This window comes from Microcaecilia unicolor, chromosome 9 (assembly GCF_901765095.1).
Source record: "Microcaecilia unicolor chromosome 9, aMicUni1.1, whole genome shotgun sequence".
Taxonomy (NCBI): domain Eukaryota; kingdom Metazoa; phylum Chordata; class Amphibia; order Gymnophiona; family Siphonopidae; genus Microcaecilia; species Microcaecilia unicolor.
Window position 1 is genome coordinate 44,655,603 of NC_044039.1, and position 21,786 is coordinate 44,677,388.

General features: G+C 41.7%; 1 protein-coding gene across 1 annotated transcript in view; it reads right to left on the minus strand.

The window, feature by feature from the left end:
* WNK1 (WNK lysine deficient protein kinase 1) overlaps nt 1-21,786 on the minus strand; it is a 515,889-nt gene that overhangs the window by 79,037 nt on the left and 415,066 nt on the right. The window contains 4 exon segments of the mRNA XM_030214920.1: nt 5,635-6,272; nt 12,759-12,773; nt 12,806-12,831; nt 16,908-16,977. Of these exon segments, the coding sequence (XP_030070780.1) occupies nt 5,635-6,272; nt 12,759-12,773; nt 12,806-12,831; nt 16,908-16,977 (749 nt within the window).

Consider the following 21,786-nt stretch of genomic DNA (forward strand, 5'->3'; position numbering starts at 1 on the left):
TGTTAGTGCAGTGTGCACTTGTGACTTGTGTGTTTAGCCTTCCTGTTTTTCCCTGGTGGTTCCCCTGCTTTCCCTTTTGGTGCTTTGGAAGCACTTCTGTGATTGGTGCTTTAGTAGCACTTCTGGGTTTGGTGCTTTAGAAGCACATCTGGGTTTGGTGCTTTAGAAGCACATCTGGGTTTGGGGCTTTGGAAGCTCTGTTGTGTTTCGTGCTTTGGAAGCACTGCTGTCTTCTGTGTTTAGCTTCCCTGTTTTTTCCCTTTTCGTGCTAGGAGCTCTGCTGGTAGTTTGGTGCTTAGGAGCACCGTAGTTAGTTTTTTTTTTTTTTTGTTACATTTGTACCCCGCGCTTTCCCACTCATGGCAGGCTCAATGCGGCTTACATGGGGCAATGGAGGGTTAAGTGACTTGCCCAGAGTCACAAGGAGCTGCCTGTGCCGGGAATCGAACTCAGTTCCTCAGGACCAAAGTCCACCACCCTAACCACTAGGCCACTCCTCCTCCTTTAGGGTTGTAGAGCTGTTGTGCTTGGTGCTTAGGAGCACCTGTACTAGTTTATGTGTTTAGGTTCCCTGCTCTTTCCCTGTGGCTCCCCTGCTTTTCCTAGTGGTGCTATTGGTAGCACTTCTGTTAGTATAGGGCTTAGGAAGTCCTTTTGTTGGTTTATTGTTAGGAACACTTTTGTTGGTTTCTGTTTGGAGTTCTTCTGTTGGTTAGGGCTTGGGAGCACTTAGTTTAGGATTTAGGAGTACTGCTGTTTCCAGCTTGTTCTAGTCCTGGTCCCTGTGTCATCCGGTAAGTCCTGCCGGCCACTCGAACCCAGGGGCTCAACCCTTGGGGGGCAGTGGCTAAGTGCAGGTGAAGCTGTACGGACAAGTCCCGGGTGCTCCAGTCCGGTGTGTTCCAGTCCAGTGTCCTCCAGTCCGGGGGATTCCAGTCCAGTGTTCCAGTCCTGTGTCCTCCAGTCCAGGGGATTCCAGTCCATGTGTTCCGGCTCGCTGGACGGTGCCTGCAGTCCCTGCCGGTGCCGGTGTGGTTGCCCAGCGTTGGTTGGTGGGTTTTGCCTGCTGCTGTCGCTCCTCGTCAATAGCCCAAGGGCTCACGTTTGCTCCAGAGCCCGGCCCCGCGGGCTCTGAACCTGAGAACCTGACATGTTGTTGCAGCATATTTTCATCAATAAAAATTATTAACATAAAAAATGTTTCCAGGGGTGACCTAGTAAATTACTGACCAGTAAGCCTGACATCAGTGCCAGGTAAAATAGTGGAAACTATTATAAAGAATAAAATTACAGAACACGTAGATAAACATGGCTTAATGGGACAAAATCAGCATGGTTTCAGCCAAGGAAGTCTTACCTTACCAATTTGGTTCATTTCTATGAAGGTGTGAACAAACATGTCAATAAAGATGAGCCAGATGATGTAGTGTATCTGGATTTTCAGAGAGCTTTTGACACAGTTCCTCATGAGAAACTCCTATAAAAAGTCATGGAATAGGAGGCAATGTTCTGTTGTGGATTATGAATTGGTTATTAGATGGAAAACAGAGGATAGGGTTAAACGGTCATTTCTTTCAATGGAGGAGGATGAATAGTGGCATGCCACAGGGATCTGTACTGGGACCGGTGCTATTTAACATATTTATAAATGATCTGGAAATTGGAATGACAAGTGAGGTGATTAAATTTGCCGATGAGACAAAACTATTTAAGGTTGTTAAAACACATGTGGACTGTAAAAACAATTGCAGGAAGACCGGGCATCCAAACGGCACACGAAATTTAATGTGGACAAATGCAAAGTGATACACACTGAGAAGAAAAAAATACAATAAAAGTCAGAAGAGTAGTGCAGAGGAATGACACTTCCAAAAACACAATGGAGCCAAAGATGTCATACACAGAATTTATTTAAACTGTTAACCCCAAAAAAAGACTCTACACGGTGCCATGTTTCGGCACAGAAAACGCCTGCTTCAGGAATCTGAATGGATAAACAGGATGCTAGGAATTAGACTGAATACTATAATGCCTCTATATCATTCCATGGTGCAACCTCACCTAGAGTAAACAGATATAGCGGAATTAGAAAAGGTTTAAAAAAAGAGTGACCGCAATGATTAAGAGGATGGAACTCTTCTCATTTGAGGAAAGGCTAAAGAGGATGGGGTTCTTCAGTTTGGAAAAGAAACAGCTAAGTGGAGATACGACCGAGGCCTACAAAATTCTGAGTGGTGTAGAGAACGAGTAGAAGTGAATCAATTTTTTTTTACTCTTTCAAAAGATACAAAGACTAGGGGACACTCAATGAAGTTAAATGGAAATACTTTTAACACAAATAGGAGGAAATATTTTTCCACTTAGCGAATAGTTAAGCTCTGGAACTCTTTGCTGGAAGATATAACAGCAGGTAACATATATAAAAAAAGGTATGGACAAGTTCCTGGAGGAAAAGTTCATATTCTGCTATTGAGACAAACTTGGGAAAGCCACTGCTTGCCCTGGGATTGGTAGCATGGAATATTGCTGTTATTTGGTATTCTGCCAGGTACCTGTGAACTGGATTGGCCACTGTTGTAAAGTCTGACCCAGTATGACATAATCTTATGTTCTTATACCATAGGACTTTTCTTCCTTGTTATTCTCCCATATATACCATATGGTCTGACTAGGTCCATAACAGCAATTCTGCAACAGGGCTTAACAGTCTACAGAAGAAAGTTGTATCAGGCTGGACAAAAGCATGGCACCTAAGTCATATGACCTTTTGCCCCTGTATTCATTTTAAAGTAATCTTAGGCCTCAGAGACATTCATCAGCTGTTTCCTTAACCTGCTGCTACTAACTTGGGAGAGATGGTCTGATGAAGACAATGTCTTAAATTTTCTTCAACTTTTCCTCATCTGTAGTTATGGATAACTTTCAGCAGCTCTGTGTTCACTATGTTTAGACCTTCGCTACAAAATTCACTTCATACAACAGAAAGTGCTCAATTCTTCAGGAGTATACAAATCATCTGTATCTGTCAACAGATACAGGTGAGCTCTATCTTGAGGGCCCTGTTAGTCTTGATACCGTTTGTCATAATAGATCCAAATTAGCCCCATTTCCAATAATTAAGGGCTCCTTTTATAAAGTCGCACTAGTGATTCCAGTGTGGCAAAGTGATGAAGCCCATTCAATTTCTATGGGCTTTGTCTCATTTGCCAAACCAGAATCACTAGCACAGCTTTGTAAAAGGAGCCCAAAGGCATCAAAATGCTTGGTTTCTTGTTCTTAATTACTTTTTGAATATTTCTATAATTTTCTCACATTGACTATGTAGAGAAGGCTGACTACTTTAATACATTTTATACAAAAGTATGAAAATGTATAAGGATGGGAAGACTTTTACAAAGCATTGTAGACAGACATCTGTATCTACCTAACATCCTCTTTCCTCCTCTTCCTGGGTAAGAAGGAAATCTTTAACCTAGGGCTGCATTTCAACCCCCAAATTTTTAAGCAGAATTAATCGCACCATTGAAAGTTATTTTATTTATGTACTTCCCACTGCAGCTCTTTGCTGCTCTGGGCAAGTCACTTAACCCTCCATTTCTCCAGGTATAAAACAATTACTTGTATATAATATGTAAACCGCTTTGATTTTTAAACACAGAAAGGAACAAATGCCATCCCCCTTCCCTTCCCCTTGACCCATTATCTTTCTTTCCATCCTCCCTCCCATTGTATAGCACCTCTCCCTCCCTCCCCTCCATTCCTATGAGCAGCAACACAAACTTGGTGGTGAGCAGCACCAAGCTCTTTTCATGGCTTCTGGAATTCACTGCCTCGGTCATAAGCTCACACTTCTCCCCCTACCCAGGGTTCACACTTCTCCCCCTACCCAGGGTTCAGCATCTGCCCTCACCCCTCAATACACCTGCTGCTCTACCTTAAAGGTGGTCTTCTGCTGGTCCTGGGAGTGGCAACGTTGCACATATGCTGCCTGCAGCCTACTCCGAAGCTCTCCCTCTGGCCCATCCCCCGCTTCCTCTGATATTGCTTCCCATTTCTGCCAGAGCAGAACAGGTCAGAGGGAAAGCTTTGGACCAGGCAGCACATGTGCAAGACTGCAGAAGATCTAAAGAAGACCATCTTTAAATTGACTGGCGTGGGAGTGGGGGGGTGGGGAATAGATGTCAGATAACACCAAGGACAGGGGTTGGGAGTGTAAGAGAGCAGAACAGATGTATGGAGAAGACAGGAAACACTACAAGGTGATTAATTTTTTTTAATCACACTGAATGAGTTCATGCATTAATTGCAGAGTTAACTACGATTAAAGTGCAGCCCTACTTTAAACAAGATGCTGATGTCTGAAGTCTAATGAAGTCTAATCTCTACTATTTCTCTGTGAAGAGAGCTAAATAAATTGAACTGTAAGTAGAAAGTTGTGAATTTCAAGATCACTCGGCAACACTTGCCAACCATGCCTTATATCTTTTGCCACTTACCACATTATTTACAGAGTCTGCTTGCCCCTGAAACAGCCCATTTTGGGTAAAACAACATTGCCGTGTCAGGCACTGTTTTTTTTAATCATACCACATGTTGAAATAGCAGCTAATAATATTTCAATTTGCATCTGATTCGGTCTGCTTTCCTGTTTTTGTCTCAAAAGAAACTCTCCACATTATGAATTAGTTTAGTGGTTTTTAAATTTGGGGCCCTTTTACTAAGAATGAAAGATGGTCTAACAGAGGACGCAATAAAACTTGTCAGATTTTTCAATTGTGTGCGTTAAGCGTGCAAAATTTAATTTTTGGGGAGGAGGTGTTGGGGCGAATAATAGGCATGGAAGTACTATTCAGCTAGTGCACTGACATTAGTGCATGCTAGCTGACGCTGAGTTAACGAGAGGGCCCTTAGTGTCTCCTAAGAAGGGGCGGTAAGTGCTCCCGCCTTAGCTTTATTTAAATAGACCCATCCTAATGGCAACATTAGCGCATGGCCAGAAATTCTACAAATGGAAAAATGCCTTTTTATGGGCTGTGCTAGAAATGGGTTTTGAGTGCAATACAGTCCTGTGTCAGGATGCATTAAGCCCATTTACTAATGTAGCTTAGTAAAAGGGCCCCTTTATGTCCAAAATTACCACTAGGGATAGACATGATTCCAATTAATTTGCCCTGAAATAGATTAGAATAGTGTTAATACAAATTTTATTTTGGTTCCCTTACTTGCTAAGCATTAAGCTTTGTATTACACAGACTGAAAAAATAAAATAATCTATTTTACTATAAAGTAAATATAGTAAAAACAGAACATCAGATGCTCTGGTGGTACAATCTTACAGAGGATTATTTTTTTTTTTGTCATAAAGTAAAGCTCCCACACAACCTGTGGATGTTGTTCAACTGCTCTATGCTAAACAAAAACATCCAATAAACTGAGGGGGATATTAAACCAAGAGGATTACTAAAGCATATTTCATTTCAGATCAGCACTAACATGCCCATATCAAACACATGGCACATAGGGGATGAATCAAACGATCTAGAACCTTATTTGCTTTACAATCTAAACAACTGTTCTCCATCTATAACACAGCTTAGCCTAAAATATGATAAAGGAAACAGAAGACAGCCATACTTGTCTCTCAGTCGTCGCAGCTCCTTCTTCAAGTCTTCGTCTTCAATATCAGACTCATTGTCGCTGCTCATGTATGAAGAGTTGAATGAATTGCTAAGGCTAAGGACAGCCATGTTAATCTTTGAACCCAAGGGTTGGGGAGAGTCTGGACTGTCTAAGTTTGCTTCTTCATGTTTCTTTGCCAATTCACTCAGGAAAGAAGCCTCTAGCTCAGATGTTGGCCCATTCAGATGCACTGGTCGCCTAGGCTTCTCTAGTTCAGACATCTCCGTTTTTGGTATTGCAACTATGCAAGAAACCTGTTCAGAATCCAGGGATGGAGCCTCTTTCGTGCAGGACACTTCATCCTGAGTCCGAGACACAGAAAAGCGACCCACTTTGTCTGTTGTCGTCACCTGAAAACGCCCAACTTTTGTTGGCTGACTAGCATTCACCAGTGGTTTTGTTTCAGGAATTAGTGGCAAGGAAATTCCATCTACTACATCTAAAGCAGCAGTTGCTGTTTTGGTGGAATCAAGTTTTACCAGTGTACTCTCTGGGCTGCTTCCAGACAAAGATGAAGACACTGTGGAAGAGGTTTCAGAAGGCGTTGTCTTGTCTTCACTGTGTTTTAGCACATCATCAATTGCAACAGATACCTTTGAACATAAGAGAGACACATTAACAGAACATTTTGCAAATGGAGACGTCTAATGGTGAGAACACTTAACTACTAATTCAATAGAATCCTAAGACAGGAGTTCATCACCCATAGCAAACCATCAGAGGCCCCATGTACTAAAGGATTTTTCCCATTTGGGTTTTTAAAGCCCTCTGGTAATATAACATCTTAGTACACGTGCTTCTGCTGAGTGGCTAATTCAGACACTCAAAAACTAGGCGGTCCTGAGATGAAATTAAGTCAGATGTTAGCCAATTTGTACTGATTTTTAATGAGACACACTTAACTTAGCCACTCATAACTAGACATTAATGGGAGGTGTACATGTAGCTAGAGTTTGTCGGAAAATGTGCTTAAAATTATCCAGCTAAAATTTGGTAGCCTAGGTCAGGTGTTCCACTATGTGCAGAAGATGCATGTCATTGTGTCTGTGGGAGAAAAGCCTAATACATCTAGCTTTCCTATGTTTCCAAAAGTCAGTTAAAAATAATTTCTGGAAACTAGAAGTTACAACCACCAGGGTGAAACCATTATTTTTTTAATTTATTATTATTTATTTGTTGCATTTGTATCCCACATTATCCCACCTTTTTGCAGGTTCAATGTGGCTTACAATACATCATGGATAGTGGGAAAGAGAAAAGAGTAGATATTTGGTGTTACAGAAGGATTTTGGGTTATATGGTAGTGGAATACCTGGCCCCTCTATCATTATTTGCAGGTAGCATGTATTTTTCATGTTTACTGACATCAAGAAACAAACAAAAACTGGGTGCTTTTTCTAGGGGGCTATACTCTGTTCCAGGTAGAAGGTTAAAACTGTTCTGCAAACTAAGGGCCCTCTTTACAAAGGCATGCTAGCGTTTTTAGCGCACACTAAATATTAGTGTGCTGTGTAGATGCCCAAAGAGTTAGCATGTGCTAATATTTAGAGTACACTAAAAATGCTAGTGCACCTTTGTAAACAGGGCCCTAAGGTATACAAGGCATGTTCTCCATCATGAACATGCAAGCTTGGGAAAAAAATGTTAGAGGAATGATTGTGTGTAGAAATCCAAAACTATTTTAAGAATGAACTTTGGATGTGGGCGCAAAGCTACGCGTGTGTTCTAAAACTCAGTGTAGGATAAATCAGTCAAAGTTCTGGTAGTCACTACACAGTACGATGCTTGCAGGGAGGCTTTATAAAAGTTGCACCTACATAAATTGAACTAAAGACTGTAAAAATAGATGGGGGTCTACCTTCTACATGTTGATGTGTATGACTTGCACTAAGGTAGCCCCTAATAGGCCTGACTCAGAGATGTAGAAGTTGTTCAATTTGTTTTTGTGTTGGTCAGGAAAACAGCCAGAACATTCTTTTAAAACCATAAGACCTTCTAGTGGAGTCCCTACTTGAAGTCCGAAGGATTGAGCAGATATCTTCTGGCAGATACACGGAACTGAACACTAATCTCTCAAAAATCAAGGTTTTTAGGACTAGGAACCTGATGTTGGGATATAGCAGGGCTCCCTGATTCTAAGTGATTAAGATTGGGGAATCTTCCAACCTGATTTGTCCCCTGATGGACATTTCCTGCAGAAGAGGGAACTGTAATAGTCCCTTAAGTCTCTTTAGTTTTTTTTTTTTTTTTTTTTATTTGTAAGAAGTCTTTTATTGAAAATTCTCAATAAACAATATACAATATTCATCGCTTTACACTGGTTTGTTTACAATATAGTCCGAACCGGATGAAATCCAGGTAATGCAATTTACTGCCAAAGTACCACAATGAAGTGTAAACTGTATAAACTTCAACTTTTTGTTATTATATTTTGAAAATGAAAACATATCCCCCCCTCTATCCCCCATCTAAACAATCGCTCCCATCAACTTTTAAATCCTGCCCAGTCCCGCCCTCCCTTGTCTATTTCCCTGCCCTTCACAACTGTCTCACTGTATGTCATTCACACATCTCACATGCGCCTGTTCTAGATATTTCCTGCTGCATTAACAAAAAATTGCCATATTTCGTGCCACTTATGCGTTTGGTGTCTCCTGACTGCTAAGAGTCTTTCCATCTCGCACACATGATTCAGTTTATTATGCCATCTCTTAACCGATGGAACCCCCTGTTGCTTCCACTGCTGTGCAATTGTCACTCGAGCAACACATACCGCCTGCTTCAGCAGCTTATGCTGTGCAGCCAAGTCTCTTTAGTTTTAAAGGGGTTTTTGCCACTAGGGATATCAGAGGTTAAGCGTACAGTAGTTCGTCTCCCCAATTAGGAGAAAGGCACGAGGCTAATCTACTATGTCCTTAGGAAACTAAGGAACCTTGTTCAGAGAAGCAGGCAAGTGTACTGTGGGATGTGCCTCACAGCTGAAAAATGTTTACTGATCTAGAGATGGGAATAACTAGTGAGGTAACTGAATAACTGTGTCATCAGCAAATTTAAAGTTGTTAAATTGCAAGAGAATTGTGAAAAATTGCAAGATGACTTTATGAAACTGGGAGACTGGGCATCCAAATGGCAGATGTTGTTTAATGTGAGCAAGTGCAAAGTGGAACCCAAACTATATCTATATGATGCAAAGTTCCACGTTAGGAATCACCACCCAGGAAAAGGATCTAGGCACCATCGTTGATATGTTGAAACCCTCTACTCAATGTGCAGCAGTAGTTAAGCAAGTAAATATAATATTAGGAATTATTAAGAACATAAGAGTAACCATACTGGGTCAGACCAATGGTTCATCTAGCCCAGTATCCTGATTCCAACAGTGGCCAAGCCAGGTCACAAGTACCTGCCAGAAACCCAAATCGTGGCACCTTTCATGCTACCAATCCCAGTGCAAGTAGTTGCTTCTCCATGTCTGTCTCAATAGCAGACTACGGACTTTTTCCTCCAGGAACTTGTCCAAAACCTTTTAAACCTAGATACATTAACCACTGTTACTACATCCTCCAACAAGAGTTCCAGAGCTTAATTATTCATAGAATGAAAAAATATGTCCTCCTATTTGTATTAAAAGTATTTCCGTGTAACTTCCTTGAGTGTACCCTAGTCTTTGTACTTTTGGAACAAGGGGAAAAAAAAGCGTTTTACTTCTACTGTATTGCTCCATTGTGCAACTGCACCTTGAATACTATGTGAAATTCTGGTTTCCGCATCTCAAAAAAGGTATAGCGGAATTAGAAAAGGTACAGCGAAGGGTGATGAAAATGATATAGGGGATCAGATAACGTCCTTATAAGGAAAGGTTAAAGAAGTTAGGGCTCTTCAGCTTGGAGAAGATAGCTGAGGGGAGATATGAAAGAGGTCTATAAAATACTGAGTGGAATGGAATGTGTAGACATGAATCACTTGTTTACTCTTTCCAAAATACTAGAACTAGATGGCATGCAATGAAGCTAAGCAGCAGTAAATTTTAAACAACAAATATTTCTTTTCTCAACGTGTAATTAAAACGCTGGAATTAGTTTGCCAGAGAATGTGGTAAATGCAGTTAGCTTAGCAGGGTTTAAAAAGGTTTGGATAATTTCCTAAAAGAAAAGTCCATAAGCCATTATTAAGACGGATCCACTGATTATTTCTAAGATAAGCAGCGTTAAAATCTGTTTTACTCTTCTGGGGTTTCACCAGGAACTTGTGACCTGGATTGGCCACTGTGGAAACAGGATTTTGGGCTTGATGGAGCTTTGGTCTGTCCCAGTATGGCAATGCTGATATTCTTATGTTCTGTTCAAGAACCACTCATGTGGTTGTGGTATCCTGCTTAGCTTGTCTATGAAGACATTGTCTTTTACTGCCAATTAAGTGGCTATAAATCATCCTATGAGATGGCCCAGTGCTAGCTGCTGAGTTTCCCAACAGAGATGGTGTGATATTGTCCCTCACTCCTTGTTTAGGTAATACAGTGCTATATATTGGTCTAAATCAGAATATTTCTGATGGTTAACTAATCTCTGAAAGTCTTGCCGTGCTTCAGACTGGCCACAGCTGCAGGAAGTTTATCTGACAACATTTTTCTGGGCCGACCATATACCTCTGGTTTGGAGCCTACCTACATACGTTTTCCCACCCAGTCTAGGCACATCTGTTGTCAGAAAATTTGGGGAAGTGGAATTTGGAAAGGAATGTTTTCTGCTCGATCCAGCCACTAGTACAACTGGATTAACAGTAGATACATGCTGAAACTGAGATGATCTATAAATTAGTCAAATGGCAGCATTTTGTATAACCTGCAAAGCCTTTATCCAACAGGGAGTCCAAAATATGAGCTGCAATAATCTATGAAGACAGGAGGAGCCTCCACGGAAAGTCAAAGCAAAACAGCAAAAGTAGAGGCTGACAAATACGCAAACCAATAGGGAGATAATCTCAAAAAACAGTTTATTCAGAATATTCATATCAATATCAAGGACCCGGTGTCACATGGTGTTTGCTGATCGGTTGGCTGTTCTTTTGTTCTCTCTGTGGATTAACTTGCATACATAAAGGAATTCAAGCCTATCAGCTTCTTCTCAGAGAAAGTTGATTGTGACCCCTGAGGTAGGTGCTTTGGCGCCGAAACATGGACCATGTCGGGTTCTTGATATGATATGAATATTCTGAATAAACTGTTTTTTGAGATTATCTCCTATTGTTTTGCGCATGTCAGCCTCTACTTTTGCTGTTCTGCAATAATCTATACCATTGCCGCCTACCCTCTCCCTGCTGCCTCTGTCCCCATCAGCATAATATTATTTCCCCTCTCTAACCCTTTTTCCTGTTTATGGTCTTTTGTTCTCCTTGAGTGAATGCCTAACTCTTTCCTATCAAATAATGGAGTTCCTTTTCTCTTCCTATGTTTTTTAGAATGTATGCCGCTTTGTCCTGTGGTCAGTTTAAGCGGTATAGTAAGCATTAATAAAATATAACTATAAACTAATACCATACTCTACACTACTAACCTAAAATCTCCTTGAAGCAGAAATGGTCTCACCTTACTCAACATCCTCAACTTTAAAAAAAAGAACACTTAATAACCATTCCAATTTGATGTTTAAATTGAAGGCTAGCATCAAGTACAAATTGTACAATATTGTACATATTGTACAATAGAAACCCCCTGCCCACTTAATTCAATCTTAATGGAGAGACCAGAAATAAAAGATCAAGAAACCACTATCATCTATGGTTTCTGCAATATTCGCTAACAGCCTATTCTCTTCAATCATCATCAGCAGCATAAATCCTATTAAAATAACAAACAGCTCTAGGGATTTTGCACTGGGTATACTGGAGCTGTAACAGCTTACAGGAATTATTTATAATGAAAAAAAAATCACAAGTTATTTTTTTCTCCTAAACTGATATAGTATTTTCAATTATATCTGTTTATATGTGCCATGGCTGGTATAAGGGCTGTGGCTACTACAGGGGTGGAGCGATAGATCGTAACCTCGCCCATAATGAGAACCGGTACCTTGTTTCCTACAAAAAAAAGCACTGGTTATAACAAAAATGTTCCGAACAATGTGAAAACTAAGGTGCATAAGAGGCTACTTTCCAAACAAATATTCCGCATACTAGTGCAAACACTAACCTTAGCACACCTAGACTACTACAATGGGATACAGTATATGCCGGATGCAAAGACCAGGTTCTAAGAAAATTACAAACGGCACAAACACTGCCGCATTGAAAACCTTGCTACAAAAGAGCCACACCACTAACTCCAGGCCTTGCAATGGGTCCCAATCAAGGCAAGAATACCCTTTATGCTATGTACACTAGCCTACAAAATCATATTCTATCAAGCTCCCGAATACATGACACACCCAATAAATCTACCGATACGTAACAAGCATGGAATCGAGAAACTACCTCACTCTCCACTTCCCCAATTGCAAGGGACTGCGATATATCACTGTTTACTCATCTAACTTCGCATATCTATGCACTCAGATTGGAACGCCATCCCAAAAGCACTAAGAAAGGGAAAGGGAATGGGACTTGATATATCACCTTTCTGTGGTTACAATCAAAGCTGTTTACATACTATATACAGGTACTTATTTGTACCTGGGGCAATGAAGGGTTAAGTGACTTGCCCAGAGTCACAAGGAGATGCAGTGGGAAACATGAACTACTACTTAATCTTCCAAAAACAACTTAAAGCATTCTTCTTCGAGAAGTTCTTCTATGAAAACTCAAAGGGGACTTCAAAGCAAACATGTTAATCAGATAGTTCCTTGTTAATTTGAATACCACCACGATCTATGCCCTTTCTTTCCTTCCTGCCACAGATATAGATCGTTTCATCAAATGTATCTCCCCTATTCGTATGTAAGCCCCTTGAAACAATGTTGATTGGAAAATGTGGGATATAAATGCTTAAACAAATCAATAAACTGTTAAATTGATTTTGCTAGGAATTCTCAACATCAATGCACTTGTGTTAATGTCTAAGAAAACCAGATGCAACAGAGCCCTACCTGAAACCGACCCATCTTAAGAACTCCAGTTCCTGAGTTGATGTTCCAGTAGCACCATCAACATCTTGAGAACCTAAGAAACTGCATTAAAATCTTCATATATTCACTCTTTTTGAAACTGGAACTCTAAATATACTGAGTTTGCTTTACTCTAACAAATCATTTCCCCTTCCTTCCCTCTCCCTGTTTAACTACCATGCAGTTAGGATGAAAAGGTATGTTTATATGATGACACTTATTTGTGTTTTTCTCACACCTTTTTCAGTAGTAACTCAACATGTATTACAATCATTCATGTACACTATGGGGCTCATTTTCAAAGCCTTTAGGCCCCGATCAGTTTCCCCATGCTGTTCTGAAATGTGCTGTAAAATTATCGCTGGAACAGCACGGGGAAACAACGCTCCGATGATCACAATTAATAGCATGCAAATTTATGCAGGCTATTAGTGTTGATCATCGGGCTACTTATGAAAAAGGATTGTGCCTGGGTATACGCCCAAGGTACAATCCTCCACAGGAGTTGTTTAAAAGGTCCAGGCTGTCAAAAAAAAAAAAAAAAAAAAAAAAAAAAAAGCCCAGATCTGTCAAATATACAGATGCAGGCTGGAGGTCCAGTGAACCTCAAGACCCCCCCCCGGGACAGAGGCCTTGGTGGTCTGGTGCCCCTGAAACCCGTTCCACCCCCGATAGAAAGCTACACTCCCCCCCCCCAACAGAAGACAGGGCTGGAGGTCTGGTAGACCTCCAAGCCCCCACTTGGTGGTCTAGCCCCCCCCCCCCCCAAATCTTGAGATGATGGAGGAGGGAGTACTGCGTCCTCCGTCCAGCGCCTCCTCCAAAATGGTGGTGCCTGGCCCTGTGCATCCCGGGATGATTGGCATCCCCACCATATATGGTGGTTTCCCCTTTATATGGTACAGAAGCCCCACCCAGCGCATCTCAGGATAGGGGGTGCCACCATTTTGGAGGTGGTGCGGGGAGAAGGGGGAGGGTTTGGGGCCCTAAACCAGGTGGGGCTGGAAGTCCAGTGGACCTCTAGCCCTCTTTTCTGTTGCGGGGGGGGGGGGGGGGGGGTTGCTGGGTTGGGGTTAAGGGGCACTAGACCACCAGGAGCTCTGTCCGGGAGGGTTGAGGGGGCTGGAGGTCCAACAGATCTCCAGCCCCCTGTTTCGGTTTCCAGAGGCCTGGGGGGGGGGGTGGAGAATACACTAGGCCACCAGGGCAGGCCTCATCTATTGTGGGGGATGAGGACCCCCCAGGACCAATGGTGACAGCATGGGCTCCCTAGCATGGACGGGGGGGGGGGGGAAGCCTTAAACCTAACACCATCTCCAAGCTGGTGTAGGGTAAAGTGCTATTCCGCCCGTACGATCAGAGTGCAGTACAAATGAGCTCTGCGGTATTCCCTGGTATGCTCACCATCATCCGTACTGGTAAATGCGGGCACTAGTGGCCTCTTTTGGGACCAGAAATGTGACTGAAGTGCTATCTGGCCTTGTCTATAGGACAGTGAAATTTAGTTATACCTTCTAATTTTATTTCCTCGAGTCCTGCTTTAAGTATGAACAGGTGGGTTATGTTTCTTTCTTACCAGCAGATGGAGGTAGAGATATTCCAGTTAATATTCAGCCGGTGGCAGTCAATGTTGATTTTAAACACTGATCGTTGCTGGCTAAATTAACCCCCGGATATTTAGTCCTGGGCCATGTGTGGGCACTGGCACTGAATACCTGTGGATAATTATGGAAACAGTGGCTGCTGGTGCCTCTGCGAGTCCCAGATGATATTCAGTCGGAAACACCACGTCTCCCTTCTACCCCCCAATTTAACTCCTCAACCCCTCTCTCCTCCATGCAGGGTAGAGCCAAGTCCAGCCCCCCCCCCCACCAAGCCTACCTGCAATCCTTGGTGGTCCAGCAGGGGGCGATTGGGGCAGAGGTCAAACACCTGCATAGCTAAGTGCCTGAATTTGAGCTATCCTAAATTTGCCTGTTTAATTATGTGGGTGCCAGCACCTGCAAAACTACTGGCTCCTCCCTAAAGCTGACCCTTGTATCGCCCCTGAATTACTCATCTTTTTTTTTATGGCAGTCAGAGCCAATATTAACCAGGCAGTGCTGCTGAATATCGAAGGTCGGGTGACCAGGAGTGATTTAAGTGGGCAGGGGCCTCTTAAGCCTGCTTAAACTTCTTTGAATATTGGGCTCACTGTTTTTTTTCCAGCGATATCACCAGTAAATAAGCTGGTGCCTTTTGAAATCTCCAATATGCCACTGCTACAGCAGAACAAGGTCCAATATATCACACCCTTGCTCCATAGAATTAATGCATATCTACCTACACCATAGATGAGAGGAAGCAGAGGATTCTATATAAATGCAGTTTTCCAAGGCAGGTCCAGACTAATATGGAAGGCCTCAAGGAAAGGAAATTGATAGGTATAAATAAATTTCACCTACCTTAACATCTCTGCCATATCATTCTGAACAACTGGGATATACCCAAGCAGAATCTTACTGGGTAGGAGACGAGGCTCTCTGGATAACTGCTCTACCAAAGGGGATTGGGGGGAATAAAGCTGCCAAATGAATTCCAATTTTTTAAAGGTTGCCTAGAGCTGCAGGAAAGCCCTAGGGGGATACTCCAATTGGAGTGGGGGGTAGATGGAGACCAACACTCCCCACGGGCAAAAAAAACCCATAAAGCTGAGCCTAGAGCCATGCCAAGCTAGCACCTATAGGTGCCGATTTGGGAGTTGTGGAGACCAACTGTGCTCTACTAGGAGTAAGATCCATGGACCAAATCCCAGGAGCAAGACCACTAGGCACAACCTCAAGGAGCAGGCCTTAGCCTGTGCCCTGGGGAGCTAGATCTGGAACTGCTGCAGTAGCTTGAACAATCTTACCATATGCGGGAGGGTAGAGAGATACTGGAGAATTCCACAAGGCACCAGCATATGTACCGTTGACATCACCAGAAAAAAATCTTTCTACTTTCATCTGCTGGTAGAAAAGGGACACAACCCAATTGTCAGGTTGATATGGCAGAGAATGAGGACGCTGCAGTAATCCAGTTTCCTTTACCACAAGCCTGTTTGCAAACCAATCTGAAAATACTAAAACTAGCTCAAATTACAGCAGTTCTGCTGTTGGTGAAGGGACAAGATGTGCAGTGGACAGAAGAGTGGAATTCAAATTGATTTGCTCGATTTTCAAGTGCACGTACAGGAGTCTACCAAATATTGGATCAGATGTTGGCTTCTTCCAGCTGAGGTTTTTAGGTTTGTACCCTTACTTAAGATGTGGGAAATGTTTAGTCATTTCTTTTGTAACAAAACTCCAGGCATGATACTTTCCCATATTTATGAGGTTTAAAAGGAGAATGGCTTATTTTTAATATAAACTTGTGAACTGGCAAAATATGTACTGTGGTTAAATATCACAAATTCCCTGCTTCAACACCACAATACATTTGAATGTTATTTCACTATGAGGTTCATTTGTAATTGTAATAACAGGAACCTCAGTGGTGGTACTTGACAGGTAATGCTTTTTCGTCAAGCTTCATCCACCAACCTCTTCAATGGCTCCTTCAACCTACTTTTATCTTTTAAGGTTAACTTGATCTTTAATCGCTTATTAGACAAAAGATATCTTATGAAACATGGAGGCATATTTTCAAATTACAAGTTCCGTAGATTTCATAAGATATCTTTTGTGATATCAAGTGAACCTAAAAGATAAAAGTAGGTTGCAGGAGCCGATGAAGAGGTTGGTGGATGAAGATTGAAGAAAAAGCATCACTTGTCAAGTACCACCACTAAGGTTCTTGATATTACAAGTGAAACTCATTATTGAAGTAACATTCAAATATACTGTGGTATTTTAAGCGAGTATTTGTTATTTTTACTGTCTGGTTTTATTGTATGTAGCATGCATACATTAAAATGCGATTAAATACATTTTATTAATGTGATATGATGTGAAACTGTTAGAAGCAGAATAGTTCAGATCACTGCTGCATAGCAATAATGCACTTCAGAACTTATCTGCAGTTCCTGAATACTTATGTATTTACTGTCCTCATGCCAATTCTGTGCTCCCAAAAAGAATTATAAACAAAAAAAAGAGAAATATAAATGCTTACCATCCTTCTGGGGCTGTGCTGCAGTGAATACTTGTCCAGTTACGCATGGGGGAGCTACCATTGCCACAGGCTGCAAAGAATAAGAGGATAAAATTAGCTGCTCCATGATTCCTACAGAAACCAGGGAAGTAAACAGTGAAAAAATCTGAAGAAATATGGCAGTAAAAGGACAACAAATCATGATAGAAAAGGAAATAAAAATAAAAGGTGGGAGACTTCTGTTACGCATTGGAGCTAGGTAGACATACATGGAGTCAGCTCTTTATTGATGTCAGTTTAGAAGCAACAGAATTTACCAAGTGTCCACAGGAAACAGCTGGGACATACAACTGCTTATTAAGGCTGCGACGAGGTATGTCAGCAAAGTCATCTAAGCTTATGCAAGAGAGGAAATAACATACATGGTGGTAAGATGGTGGCAAGCAGGAGAGAGTGGCAGAGGCAAGCAGGAGAGAGTGGCAGAGGAGTTCGCACAGGAGGTGTCTAAGATGGTATTTGCAGCTTTTGAACACAAAAACTGCATTCAGTGGTGGAGATGATCTGAGGACTGAGAATGGAGGAGGTGGAAGACAGTACCTCTGTGCAGGTGGATAACTCAGTGCACGTGGGGAAAATTGTTGGAGCAACTTTGGGCATAGAATGCTAAGTTGCTGGATTGCCTCAAGGACCAATAAAAATAGAAGCAGATGAAATATTAAGCTGGTTGGCCTCCCAAAGATGGTGGCAGACACGGACTTGGCGGGCATCTTTGAAATTGGCTGACTGAGAAACTTGAGTTGGCGAGAAAGCAAGCTGTGAGTGTGCTCACTGGATCAGTCCACAGTGGGAGCAAGCAGTATGGTCCACACCCTGTAATCATGCTGATCTTAAACTAGACTTAAGGAGAGACTTATGAGTGCTTACCAATGGAGAGCTTCAATATGAGGGCATGAAGGTATTGCTCTTTAGCAACTATTGTGCGCAAGTCACTCTCAGCAGGCAAAAGATGGCACCCACCTGTGCCAAACTGCACCAGAGGAAAATGCTCTTTTCACTGTTGTTCCAAGCCAAGCTTAGGGTACGATACAATGGTTGTGTACTTTCCTTTGATTTTATGGATGTCGTGAGGGCTTTCTTGAACAGACTGAACCAGTACCTGCCTGAAACATGAGTGGTTTGGGATTGTAACATAGTAGATGGCGGCAGATAAAGACCTGTACCGTCCATCCAGTCTGCCCAACAATATAAACTCATTACATATGGTATGAAGTGCTACGTATATGCATATCTGTTCTTGATTTAGCCTTGCCATTTTTTAGGGCACAGACTGCAGAAGTCTGCCCAGCACTGACCTTGTTCTAAAATTTCTGAAGTTGTTGTCAATGCACCATAAAGCTCCACTCCAGCCTATCCAAATCTGCTCAGCTTCCATCATGGAACAGACCGCAGAAGTCAGTCCAGCACAAGTTTTCCTATCTAATCTCCTCTAAGCTTCTTTGGATCCGATCCTTCTAATCAGGATTCCTTTATGTTTGTCCCACGTATTTTTAAAATTCCGTTACTGTTTTCATATCCACCAACTCCCGTGGGGAGGGCATTTCAGCTATCTAACACCCTCTCAGTGAAAAAATACTTCCTGACATTATTGTGAGTTTGCCCCCTTTCAATTTCAATTCATGCCCTCTAGTTCTACCACCTTCCTGTCTGTAGAAAAGGGTTGTTTGCAAATTAATACCTTTCAAATTCTTGAACATCTGTATTTATTTATGTTACATTTGTACCCCGCGCTATCCCACTCATGGCAGGCTCAATGCGGCTTACATGGGGCAATGGAGGGTTAAGTGACTTGCCCAGAGTCACAAGGACCTGTGCCGTATCACGTTACCCGTTTCTCCTTTCCTCCAGTGCATACATGTTTAGGTCTGCAAGTCTCTCCATGTATGTCTTGCTGCCTAAACCCCCTACCATTTTTGTCACTTTCTCTGAACTGCTTCAAGTCTTTTACATCTTTAGCAAGATAAGGTCTCCAAAACTAACACAATACTACAAGTGGGGCCTCACCAATGACTTGTACAGGGGCATCAACAACAATTTTCTTCTGCTGGTTATACCCCTCTCTATTCTTCTGGCACAGCCATCAGCCTTGTTGCACTGTTTCATCATCTTTAGATCTTCAGACAGTATCACCCCAAGATGCCTTTCCTGAGCTGAGCTTACCAATCTCTCTCCTCCTATCTGGTACATCTCTTTTTTATTTCTGCACACCAAGTGCATCACTCTGCACTTCTTGGCAATACATTTTAACTATTTTACATATAGCATAATGAATGTTTAATGTACTAATTTAAATTATTTCATTCATGTCCCGTAATAACAAATAATTTATAAACCGGTGTTTTGACTGCAGACAATATCAGAATTGCTTTACACGAAATATTTTATTTTATTAATCAACAATAAAAATTGTATCCAATGGTTTACAAATTACTTATATTATTACAGGACATGATCAAAATAATTTAAATTAGTACACTGAACATTCACTGTGCTATATGTAGAATAGTAACTGAAAGCACAGAATTTAATAATGTTAGATTCCCAGTATTAGAAATTAAATTTTTAACTGCCAGACCCTTAACCATTTTTCTAACGTTTGGAGATCCCTTCTCATGGTTTCTACTCCCTCCAGGGTGTCCATTCTGTTGGCTATCTTCACGTCATCCACAAAAAGGCAAACTTTTCCTTCTAATAATTCAGCAATGTCTTACACAAACAGAATCAGCTGCAGCACCCTGAGGCACTCCACTACTCACCTTCCTGTCCTCCGAGTAGATTCCATTTCCCACCACCCTCTGCTGCCTGGTCAACCTGTTTCCAATCCAGTTCACCACTTTGGGTCCTAAGTTCAACCCTCTCAGCTTATTCACGAGTCTTCTGTGAGGGACCGTATCAAAGGCTTTGCTGAAATCCAAGTAGATTACATCTATTGCACATTTTTTCATCCAGTTCTTTGGTCCACCCAGTCAAAGAAGTCAGTCAGATTCATTTGGCAGGATTTTCCTTCAGTAAAGGCATGTTGCTTCAGATCTTGTAACCCATTGGCTTCTAAAAAGTCCACTGCCCATTCCTTTAGCATCGGTTCCATTATTTTTCCTACCACTGATGTGAGGCCTACTGGCCTGTAGTTTCCCACTTCTTCCCCGTCTCCACTTTGGTGAAGAGGGCGCACATCCACTCGTCTCCAACCCCTTACCTCTCCCGTCTCTAAAGATCTATTAAATAAATCCTTAAGAGGTCCCGTCAGGACTTCTCTGAGCTCCCTCAGTACCCTGGGATGTATCCCATCTGGCCACATAGCTTTGTCCTCTTTCAGATTTTCAAGCTGTTTATAAACGTTTTCTTCTGTGAATAGCACAATATCTACTCCATTCCCAGATATACCCTCGGCAGCTGACCGCAGTCCTTCTTCAGGATTTTCTTCTGCGAACACTAAAGAGAAGTATTTGTTCAGCACATTTGCTTTATCCTCATCAGTCTTCACATATCTTTCAGTTTTGCAATTCCATTCCTATTTTTTTGTCCTTTCCCCAAAATATCTACAAAAGGTCGTTATCACCTTTTCTTTACCTCTTTAGCCATTTTTTCTTCTGTTAGTGCTTTTGCTAGTTGTATTTCCCTCCGCTTCTTTGAGCTTAATCTAGTAATCTTTTCTGTGATCATCTTGTTGAGTTCTTTTGTATTTCTTGAACAAAAGCCTCTTTTGACCTTATTTTTTCAGCCACTTGTTTGGAGAAACACATAGGCTTCTGTTTCTCTTGTTTTTGTTTACTTTCCTTATGTAAAGATTGGTTGCCATATTTATAGCAGTTTTCAGCTTGGACCACCCACTTCCCAGTGGCGTAGCTAGGGTAGTTGACACCCGGGGCTGGTCATTTTTTAACACCCCCCCCCCCCCCCCCCCCCAAAGCCAGTACTAGGCATACCGAGAATCCAAAACAATCAGGACCTATATATAGAACAATTATACCATACCATAAGCAGTAATTTGTACGAGTCACACAAGGAAAAGGAAAGCATCTTAACCACTACAGTGAACACTAGAACATCAATTCACCTATTGTAAAACGAAAACAGTCAGATTAGTACAGATCGTTGATCCTGCACAGTCAATGCCAACTGAAAGCCATGTCTTTTTCACAAACACAGATACACCCTAATCCACTATAGAATAAGTAATAATAAACTTTCTATTTAGACAAAATTAAACTGAACCCCCGATGCCAGACTCTGCATACAATGCAACACCACAGAAACAGAAAATGTCCCCTAGTACTGTGCAAAATATAAAGACAGCAGATGCAAATTTGAAAAAAACTAACAAATACCAATCACCACTTTACAAATTAACAAATAGAAATAAAACAAATACAGAAAATAAAATACCATTTATTGGACTAATACATTAGCGTCCAGAGGCCAAAATCTCCTTCCTCAGGTCAATACAGTATAGTGCTGTTACAGTATCCTATCCTGACCTGAGGAAGGGGGTTTTGTTCTCTGAAAGTTAAGTCAAAATGTATTAAATTAGTCCAATAAAAAGATTACCTTATTTACACGTTAAAGCAAAAAAAAATAGAAATATGTATTTTATTTACAGTTGTTGTCTCTGGTTTCTGCTTTCCTCATCTTCTTTTCACAGTCTTCCTTCCATCCAGCATCTGTCTTTGCTCTCTCTCTCTGCCATCCAGTTTTCTGCCCTCTCTAATGTCCCTTCCATCCACTGTCTGCCCTCTCTCTCTGCCCCTTCCATCCACTGTCTGCCCTCTCTCTCTGCCCCTTCCATCCACATCTGCCCTCTATTTCTGCCCCTTCCATCCACCATCTGCCCCAGTCTGCCATC